This window comes from Phascolarctos cinereus, unplaced genomic scaffold (genome assembly GCF_003287225.1).
Source record: "Phascolarctos cinereus isolate Bilbo 61053 unplaced genomic scaffold, phaCin_HiC Scaffold_5;HRSCAF=322, whole genome shotgun sequence".
NCBI lineage: Eukaryota > Metazoa > Chordata > Mammalia > Diprotodontia > Phascolarctidae > Phascolarctos > Phascolarctos cinereus.
Genome location: NW_027555958.1, coordinates 58,114,467 through 58,125,328, shown reverse-complemented (window position 1 = coordinate 58,125,328; position 10,862 = coordinate 58,114,467). Strand labels below are relative to the sequence as shown.

At 46.4% G+C, this 10,862-nt stretch overlaps 1 protein-coding gene across 1 annotated transcript in view; it reads left to right on the top strand.

Annotated features, from left to right (window-relative positions):
- Positions 1 to 500: 500 nt before the first annotated feature.
- RBM15 (RNA binding motif protein 15) overlaps positions 501 to 10,862 on the top strand; it is a 37,109-nt gene continuing 26,747 nt past the window's right edge. The window contains 3 exon segments of the mRNA XM_078154974.1: positions 501 to 1,669; positions 1,671 to 1,856; positions 1,858 to 8,979. Of these exon segments, the coding sequence (XP_078011100.1) occupies positions 683 to 1,669; positions 1,671 to 1,856; positions 1,858 to 3,537 (2,853 nt within the window). The 5' untranslated portion in view covers positions 501 to 682 and the 3' untranslated portion in view covers positions 3,538 to 8,979.

Genomic DNA, 10,862 nt, shown 5'->3' with positions numbered 1-10,862 from the left:
ACCCACCGCGAGGCGGAGGCGGGGCCGGGTCGCGCTCTAAGTACCCGGCGCTTGTAACGTCACCACGCAACCCTGCGTTCCAGTCTTCACCTTCAGTCTCCTCCTTCGGTCGCTGAGACTAGCCCTTTAAGGGGGGGAGAAGTTGAAGGGTTAAGAACTTGATTGACATACCTTGAAGCCTATCAGGTTCTTTGCAGGCATACAACCAAATTTAAATTCTCTATGCAGACACTGGATAAAATGAAGGAAAAGTAAGGGGGGGGCGGGGGATAGTTTCTCGCGAGATATTCGCCTAACCCTCGCCTCGAAAAAGTGCCCGAACCCATGATCCCGCTTTCCAATTAGAAGCCAAGGGCAGGGGTTACGGACCAATGAAAAGGATGAAGAGGTGGGCTCGCTATTCTCCCCGCGCGAGATGAACCGTTACAGGACGTGCCTATTAGCCAATCAACCTCACTAGGATTAGGGTCAGGTGACTCGACAGTGCGGAGGGGCGGAACCACCGACTGGCGCGAGGAACCGTTAATACAGACAACGGCAACAACCAATGGGATCCTCTCGCTAGGACGTCAAGAATCCAATAAGAGAGGTCGGGCGGGATCCTTCACTCCGCGCAGGGAGCTGGGGAGACGGACAGAGGAAGCCCCCAATGACTTTGAGGAAGAGACGAGTTCACTGACCAATGAGGGCGGTGGGGCGGGGTCCATTGCCGCGGCAGTGTCCAAGATGGCGGCGTGGGATTCCGCTGTGTGAAACCAGCGCGGGCAGGCGAGCTACCCAGTTCCGAGGCGGCCCCGGACAGTCCTCAGCGATGAAGGGGAAAGAGCGCTCTCCCGCGAAGGCCAAGCGTTCCCGCGGCGGCGGGGAGGAGTCGAGCACCCGGGGGGAGCGGAGCAAGAAGCTCGGGGGCTCCGGCGGCAGCAACGGCAGCAGTAGCGGTAAGGTGGACAGCGGCGGCACCCGCCGGAGCCTGCACCTGGACAAGGGCAGCAGCCGGGGTGGCAGCCGCGAGTATGACGCGCCGGGAAGCAGTTCTAGTAGCCGCCTGCACAGCTACAGCTCTCCGAGCACCAAGAACTCGTCGGGCGGGGGCGAGTCGCGCAGCAGCTCCCGCGGGGGCGGGGAGGCCCGCTCGGCCGCCGCCGCCCCCAGCTCCACAGGCGGCGACGGCGGCGGGGGCGGCGAGTACAAAACACTCAAGATCAGCGAGCTGGGCTCCCAGCTGAGCGACGAGGCGGTGGAGGACGGGCTTTTCCACGAGTTCAAGCGCTTCGGCGACGTGAGCGTCAAGATCAGCCGCCTTCCGGGGGGCTCGGGCGACGAGCGCGTGGCCTTTGTGAACTTCCGCCGGCCCGAGGACGCCCGGGCGGCCAAGCATGCCCGGGGCCGCCTAGTGCTCTACGACCGGCCCCTCAAGATCGAGGCCGTGTACGTGAACCGGCGCCGTAGCCGCTCACCGCTGGACAAGGAGGCCTATGCGCCGGCGGCCGTGGTGGGTGCCGCAGTGGGCGGCCACCGGCACCCCCCGGGTGGCGGGCAGCGGGCGCTGTCCCCGGGGGGCGCGGCCCTGGGCTATCGAGACTACCGCCTGCAGCAGCTGGCCCTGGGTCGCCTGCCCCCGCCGCCCCCGCCGCCGCTGCCCCGGGAGCTGGAGCGTGAGCGAGACTACCCCCTTCTACGAGCGCGTGAGGCCAGCCTACAGCCTGGAGCCCCGAGTGGGTGCCGGTGCCGCCCCCTTCCGCGAAGTGGACGAGCTGTCCCCCGAGGACGGCCAGCGTGCCAACCGCACCCTCTTCCTGGGCAACCTGGACATCACAGTGACCGAGAGCGACCTGCGCAGGGCCTTCGACCGCTTTGGGGGTCATCACCGAGGTGGACATCAAGCGGCCCACGCGGGGCCAGACGAGCACCTACGGTTTTCTCAAGTTCGAGAACCTGGACATGTCCCACCGCGCCAAGCTGGCTATGTCCGGCAAAGTGATTATCCGAAACCCCATCAAGATCGGCTATGGCAAGGCCACGCCCACCACGCGCCTCTGGGTGGGCGGCCTGGGCCCCTGGGTGCCGCTGGCCGCCCTGGCCCGCGAGTTCGACCGTTTCGGCACCATCCGCACCATCGATTACCGCAAGGGTGACAGCTGGGCCTACATCCAGTACGAGAGCCTGGACGCGGCCCACGCGGCCTGGACTCACATGCGGGGCTTCCCGCTGGGGGGCCCCGACCGCAGGCTGCGGGTAGACTTTGCAGACACGGAGCACCGCTACCAGCAGCAGTACCTGCAGCCGCTACCGCTGACCCACTACGAGCTAGTGGCCGATGCCTTTGGGCACCGAGCTCCTGACCCTCTGCGGGGGGCCCGGGACCGCACACCGCCCCTGCTGTACAGGGACAGGGACAGGGACCTTTACCCAGACACGGACTGGGTGCCGCCTCCCCCTCCAGTTCGGGAGCGCAGTACCAGAGCCGCTGCAGCCGCAGTGCCAGCCTACGAGCCTCTCGACAGTCTGGAGCGCCGGCGGGATGGCTGGTCCTTGGAGAGGGACCGTGGGGAGAGAGACCTGCCCAGCAGCCGTGACCCGCCCCGCAAGAGGAGGCTGCCTGAGGACAGCGGGAGCCGGCATATGGACAGATCTCCAGAGAGCGAGCGCTCCCGCAAAAGGCACTGTCCCCCAACGCCAGAACGCAGTCCGGATCTGGGGAGCAGCAGCCGAGATCGCTACAACAGCGACCCTGACCGCTCCTCGCGCCTGCTCCTGCTCGAAAGGCCTTCCCCTGTGCGGGCAGACCGGAGAGGCAGCTTGGAGAGGGGTCAGGGCGACAAGAGAGACCGCAAAAATTCGGCATCAGTGGAGCGGGAAAGGAAGCACCGTGCCCCTGCGCCCTCCGAGGGCAAAAGCCCCCTGAAGAAGGAGGAGCGAGCAGAGGCCTCCGCTCCCAGCACCAGTAGCGGGTCCAAGCTGAAATCACCACCGCAAAAGGCTGAAGCTGCTGCGTCCTCCGCCCCAGCCGCTGCCCCCAAGCTGTGCCTGGCTTGGCAGGGCATGCTTCTGCTCAAAAATAGCAACTTCCCTTCCAACATGCATCTGCTACAGGGCGATCTCCATGTGGCCAGCAGCCTTCTGGTGGAGGGCTCAACTGGGGGCAAGGTGGCCCAGCTGAAGATCACCCAGCGCCTGCGTCTGGACCAGCCCAAATTGGACGAAGTGACCCGGCGCATCAAGGTGGCAGGGCCCAACGGCTATGCCATTCTGCTTGCTGTGCCTGGCAACTCGGACAGCCGCTCCTCAGCTGTGTCTGAGGCCACGACCTCGACTCAGAGGCCGCTTAGGAACCTGGTGTCCTACCTTAAGCAAAAGCAGGCTGCGGGAGTCATCAGCCTCCCTGTGGGGGGCAACAAAGACAAGGAGAACACCGGGGTCCTCCACGCCTTCCCACCCTGTGAGTTCTCCCAGCAGTTTCTGGATTCTCCTGCCAAGGCACTGGCCAAATCTGAAGAAGATTACCTGGTCATGGTCATTGTCCGTGGTGCGTCCTAAAAAGTCCATGTGTAGCTTGCATTTACTACTTGACATGGTTCCTAATGTGTGATGTGTTATGGGATACAGCATCAGACACAACTTTATTATTTTTTTAATTAGATGTTTATTTGTAGCTATTTCCTTTACATTTCTGTAAACCACTTTAAAGTAGAAGTCAGGAAAGTTTAGCTGTTGGCATACATAAGTGAAGGGGATCACCCTGAAAGTAGCAGGCAGATTAAGCTGCTTCAACTAGAACTTCCCATCCTTTTTATTTGTAACTTTTGTCCTTTATCCTCATTTTTGTAAACTTCAGTTTAAAAAAAATCCTCTAAGTTAACATACCCAAATATTTGAAAAGTCAGAATTTGGAAAACAAAAAACCCCAAGACTGGCAGAAGAAACCATATACACCTGAGAATGACTTGGCCTGTGTTGTACTTATTAATCTGATTAGAAGTCTAAATGTTAGGTTTGGTGTATATGTAAATAATTCCTATGTCAGACTTATTTTGTTTTATTTTGACTAAAAGTTGATCAGGGAGTGCAAATGACAGGTGGTACACTGTACAGCAGTTTAATTCTTTTAATCAGGTGTTTGAGTATTTCACTTAATATACAAAATTAATTCCCAGAAAGTATGCTTTAACACGTGCATTCTAGCATCTATTCATGAGTTCTACTGTATCCCATATATGCACTTTTGGTTTGTAGCTGTGACTGTTCAGTAAATATTGAGGACTATGTTACAAACCATATATGTCTTGTGCTTACTCTAGTATGCAAGAAACAAGTAGGTGCTTTAAGAAGAAAAAAATAGTCAGTATAGGTGTTTGTTTTTACTGACGTTTCAAAGAAGTGTAAGAAGTACAATTCATACTTAGTAGTGCATACTCCAAAATTAAATGTTTGTCATCAAAGGTGGGTTTTAATTTTTGTGACCATTTAAAGTTCTGGTTTCAGTAATAGAAAGAAACAGTTGTCTACAGGCTTTCAAGGTGTATCTTAGGTCATTGGGCATCAATCAGCCATATCTGAGTTGCAGAATTTTTGGTTGGTGATCTAAAAAATGCCCCAAAAGGACCCTCTTGGGATTTTTTTGGGGGGATCCCCAAATGATAATGAGGGGGCCTATTACATCCTTGTAAATGTTAAATGTTGGTGATATCCACGTACACTGGGCTTACCTGGTATCTGACAAAGTTTAAAAAATTGAATAGATTCCAGGGCTGTAAGGCCCATTTTTGTTTTGCTTCCCAGACAGCTCATTGTACATAGCTGGTCCCGAAGTGTAAATTTAACACAACTCTTAAAAAAAAAGTTTGCTCAATTGGATTTTGAATTTTCTCTCCCAGTCCACTCTTGTGAGTTCTTTTAACTGAACATCATTTTTATTTCTGTTTTTTAAGCAGGCACTTTGCTGCTTGGGCATCTCGCAGCTTGTCAGTGTGTTATTTATTTATTTTTGATATGTCATTTTATCCTTGGCTGTATTTTGCATTTTTCCCCCTGACTGAAATGGTGATGACCTCCACTAATGCCTGTAGTACATATTAAGTTATGAATAGAAACCTTAGGAAGATCTGGATTATGGTTACTGTTATCTGTGAAAGTATTTTACTCGTTCAAAGCCTAGTAGAACTTGGCTGTTCTTTCTATTATCAGTGAGGATGCTGATACTTTGAAATAGCACCAATAATAACCCAAGGGAAACTTCATATGTTAAATTCATCATTTACTTTTTAAAAGATGTATTCATTGTTTTCCGTTACGGCAGGTGTCTAACGCATGTTAGCCTGACCTTCATCACTGCTGTAGTATATCATCCTTTTGTTTTTCTTTATACATTTGTGAGGGTTTGTTTTGTTTTTGAAACTGTGGAAAAAACTTCACACTTTTGATGACTGTTATGGAGAGAAAGAATATTGCTGGACTTTGGATTTGAGGTCCTTGGTACACCTTTGGGGAGAAAAAAATGTATTTTCCTTAAGCCTTTTGTGTTTAATACCTTTGAAAAGCAGTGATTGGGACTCAAATATGCAATAGACACCTGTTTTAAAAACTGATGCATGTATGGAGTCAAAGTACAGTTTATGCTTAGAAACCCTTTATCAATTAGAAATTATCTCACTCAATTTTTGGAGCCCCTTTTGATAAAATAAACTGGGAGAGCAGGGTTTTGCTCTTTGGAAGAGTAAGCTCATGGCATCTAGTTTCTGCTATGATCCAAGGTGTTTTTTCAATCAGGTATATTTGAAGGGTAACAGGAATGGGCAGTACTGTGCTTTTACTTCCTGCTTGAATGTTTATTTCAAGTTACGGTTTTTGTTAGATCTGGTAATTTGTGCTTCCTGCTCTCTTTGTGAAATACGTTTAATATCATTCTTGAGTGTGTAAGGTAAAGTAATTGATTATGTTTAGTACGGCAGTTATCTGAGTGCCATCAATTCACAATGCTGCCGTCTTATCTGTGTTGTCTATTCTGTTGTACAGGTGTGTAACATCAGAATTGGGAAATTCTGGAAGTCTAGAGCCATCTCTGTGATGCTAAACACTATTAGCCAGAATTTTGTAATCCCATCATTGGATTTTCTATAACCAAATTTTCTTGATACTGGCTGTGTGCATGCAGTTGATGTTTCTAGATTTTATTAGTTCAAGTGAATTGAAAGAACATTATTTCCATAAAGCATTTAATGGCTTGGTGTGCAAGAAAAGGAAGACATCTAGATGATTAAACCTTTTGTGTCAAAATGCTAAACTTTTAAAGGAATAATTGGTTCCCTAATTGTCTCAACTGCTGGTCGATAACTTTACCTAACCTCTTGTTGACTGAAACTGGAAGTTTCTCTGAGGGTTATTATAAAAATTCAGTTCCTCTTTTAAGGTAATTTACTTTGAAGCCCTTTGTTTCTTACCTGGTATAGCTGAAAGAATTACCTTTGCTTTCTAAGTACAGGAACCATTCATCAGAAACTTCCAGTAGTAACAGAATGAGGAAACCACCTTAGGAGAGGTCTGGACAACCTTTTGTGAAAAGGACATTTTTGGTGTGTGTAATGAGCAAAATTTCTGGGTCTATTCTTTCTCATTTCCATGACTGGTTTTGAGATAACATTTACAAAGGAGTCCACTGTGAAAATGAGAAGCAGCTATTAGATTTATAGACTTGACTCCTATCCTCTTGATTATAGTAACATCCTTAAAAGGAATATTATCACAGTTAACTGTAGTGAACTGTTAAACCTGATGGAGAGTTTGTATATAAGATTTGAGTAGTGTTGAAACCAAGGATCTTAAAGGGTTTGCTGGTTATTTAGCAGTTCTTTATATGGAAATGGTTCATCTTGTCTTTTTAAGTGGTAACATAGCCCATTAGATTTTTAAATGGCTGTGTACATTGACCCTTTTTCTATGATAGTGGAGTGACCTATTGCTGGAAAGCTTATTGTAAGCAAAAACACCACAGAGGTGAAAGTTTGACTGCAATTCATGCTTTCATTTTTTTCACTTTTAAGTTGCCTTCAGGAAGAATCTCATTTAAAAAAAAAACAACAAATAATTATAAGCTTTCACTAGACTTTTCTCTGTGGAAATATTTTGTGTTTTCCCCTTTCCCTCACACACTCAATTGAGTGTAAAGGATATTTTCAGTTCTATAACCTTAAGCTTAGCTTATTAAAAAAAAAAACAAGCCCAAAACCCAACCTGTTCTACACTTGTTCTGTGTTTTCATGGAATGAATTCATTTCAAGGTTTGTGCCAGTGGGTATTATTGGTGCTTTTTGAAATCAAAGTGGACTATCCAGAAAGGCCTTGTAGCTTATGTTCATCTATGTATTGTAGGGAAAAAATATGTTGTAAACATTTGTACTTAATAACCTTTTTTTCCCCCTCTGCAAGCAAAGCTGGTGGACAGCGGATGAAGATTTGGAATTCTAAGCTCTAATGGACCTTTTGGAAGAGAAGTTGTGGCTTATGTGGAATTTACATAACGCCTCTTGATTGGAAGGAAGCTTATCTGTTTAGTATTTGTGCATTTTACTAAAATGGCAGCTTTAAAAAGTTGTGTATCTGCTATTGTGATGCCAATGCCCGTGTTTTAAGTGGAAAAAAATGACCTCTTTGCTTTGTGCTGTGTACACAAGAGTTCTGGAAAAGTAAAGGAAAACCCTTTCTATGGCTCACACAGCTTAAAAGTAGCTGTCACTCAAACATGCTCTCACAGTTGAGCTGATTTTGTTTCATTCTAAATAAATTGTTTCTTTTGAGGAAAATGTTTTTCTGCTTGGAAGTGAATTGACGACAAACCTTTGACCCCTTTGTTTGCAGCGGAGGGGGTACTTGCTGCTGCTCAGATCTTGTGTGTCCTGAGCAAGAAGCAGTTAAACCATCATTTCATGTTGACAAGCCTGGTGTGTCAAATCTGAAGGATCTCTAGTGAATGTGTTACTGGGGGTCATTTGCTGCTCAATCCTCATCCTTTGGAGGGAATGGTGCTGTTTGCTGGGATGCAAGAAGCAGGGAGAGCACCTTAAGCCTCAGAACATTGCAGAAGTCTGAGGCTTTGCTGGTTGGAAGAGCTGGAGTTGCTGAATTTTAAGTTTTGATTTATTTTGTTCACCCAACACGTTTGGCCTTAGTTTCATTTTTAATTTGAAGAAAAAGTTTGAAATTGCTTTGTCTTGCACTTAAAACGCTCGCACCAAATTGCCAAAAGAAAGAGAAATGCTCCGTTTGCGTTTAAATGTTAATGATGTTAATAAAGCCTTTGCTGACACATTTGAGGAGCTCCTCCATCTCCAGGGGCTTCTCACCAGTTATGCAGTCATGGGTTTAGTTCTGAATGGATGAAGAGTTCCTGAGAGCTAGCGTTTGTAATTAAAACCATTCATTGGTCTCAGTGCCTTATTTGACCTCTGGTTCCACAAGCCTTGGATGTGCATGCATCGTGATGGTTTCGTAGGTACGAACGCACACTCAGTCCCTGTTACTCCGGTTTGTAGTACAGATTGTGAGGAAAAAAAAGGCATTCCTAAGGAAGGAAAGGGTTTGCCTTAGTTCCTGCGTTGTCCTGTATGGGGGCTCCTGAGCTTTGGAAGGCTGCTCCCAGTATAGGAGCACAACTCCCATGATTGCCGCAGGAGACATCATGGCACGGGGACGACGGCAGAGCCCAAGAGGAAGCTAACCTTGCCGCACCATTCTGGCTTCAGACACCTTTTGTTGTGGTTTGCCAGTTTAAAAGTTAACTAGTTGCAGACGAAGACAACCTTGAAATGCAGGCTTATCTGGCTTGTGTTGAATTGTAAACCTCGGATGGAAGAGCCCTAGTGCTGTCCGTCTCCATGCAGGATGTTGATTGCTAGGCAACAGGTGATTATCAACCGAGGATGCCACGATTGTATTCTGCACAAGGTGGTGTTCCCGTTTCAAACAGCTGTGTAAACTTGTAAACAGGTAAGGGGGGTTTTCAGAAGTCAAAATGCGTTGTAATATGTAGGGTGAGGGTTTTTGCTTGTATTCCCTGCTGGATTTCTGCAGCAGGAAATTCTCAGGTGCTTGTAATGCTCTGTTACTAACACCTTCCTCCTTCACTAAAGTATCAGACTACCAATTTCCATGTGGCAGGTAGAATGAGAACTTTGGTACTAATGCTGTTTTTTCCTTTTATTCTTAGAGGACCTTCTTAAAGAATGTTCACTTATAAGACATTGGAATCTTAGATATCCAAACTGGACTTCTGCATTAAAAATCCTCTGATTTGGTCTTCTCTACATCTTAAATATTACCTGGGCCCTAGTTTCCTCCCAGGTCTGTGATACTGTGACTATTACGTACCTGTCCCCTGATCTTGGGAGCAGAGTATTGGGGGACAGATGAGGAACTTGGTCTTGGGATGAACTGCTTACTATTAGCAGAATAGAATTTCTTTTTTTGTAGAGAAATTTACTGTCCAGTGAATTCAGATAGGAAATAGGAACATTATTCACTTGTCTATTCTGGCAAGAGACAACTACTACTATAAAAAAGTTTTGTTCTCATCCTTAAGCATTGAATCTTAAACCTGGATATTGATGGTTATCACCATCTTTCTCCTATACAAGAATAATAGACTTTTAGGACCCTGGCGTAGAAGGGATGAGATTACAATGCAAAATTCATAGACTAGATTAAATGCCTTCTCATCCCAGGAAGGGAGGTAGGTTAATTATAAAATGTAGTAAAATGTACGATTTTTTGCTTGGGGAGAAGAAACTACTTAGGGAGCTTAAGAGGACTAGTTGCTCTCGATTTTTATTTATTTTTTTCCCCCAGACCCAAGTAGGAGACTCATATCGCTCATCTACAGCTCTTATGTGGCATTCATTGCTCAAATCCTAATACTTCTTTCTGTTTAATGGGGGCTGTAATCATTTTGGAGTTTTACCTACCCCCAACAGCTCATCGAACTTGGGGTAGGGTGCAGGGCAGTTTCATTAGAACTTATCTATTTCTTCACAGGATTGGGCAGCTCCTCTGGATAATATTTTATCCTAATAATAATAGCTCACCTTTATATAGTACTTACTATGTGCCAGTCACTGTGCTAAGCACTTCACAATTATTATCTCATTTGATCCTTGCAGTAACCCTGGGAGATAGCTATTATCCCAGACAGAGTAATAGAGGTAAACAGAGAGGTTACCTGACTTGTTCAGGGTCACAGCTAATAAGTGACTGAGGCCATATTTGGACTCTGGTCTTTCCTGACTCCAGGCCCAGCACTCAGTTATCTTCTGTGCCACCTAGGAATTTGGTTTGGATTTCAAGTTATTCAGAGTCTTAATTTTTGAATAGGAATACTTTTTTAAAAAATACACACAAAGCAAACCCTGCACTGAAGATGGTTTTCATAGAAGTTTCATAGAAGTGATTTATCCTCCCAGTTTAAAAAACATTTTTATTTGCCACAGTTGCCATTTTGCTGTTTAGTAATAGCAAATTAAATTATAGGTATGTCATGTACTCAAATTCGTAAGTTGACACATAACTCTTGGGAAAATTTATGCTTTAGACTTATACAAATTTTAAATGCATATCCAGGGTGTGTCCTACAAAGGGATACAAGGGAAAAAAAATTATACACATGAGGGGATTCATATATTTTACCTAGATAGGGACAGTCAGATTGGCCATGGGGTGATGAAATTTTTTGTTTACAGCAAACTTGAAGACTTAAAGAGTTTTGATCTGGATTAATAGAGGGAGAGATCCTACACCAGTGAAATCATAGTTTATTGGAAGTATGAAGAACTAGTAGGCGAAGAATACAGAAATTTTTTTTTAAAATGGTAATAGTG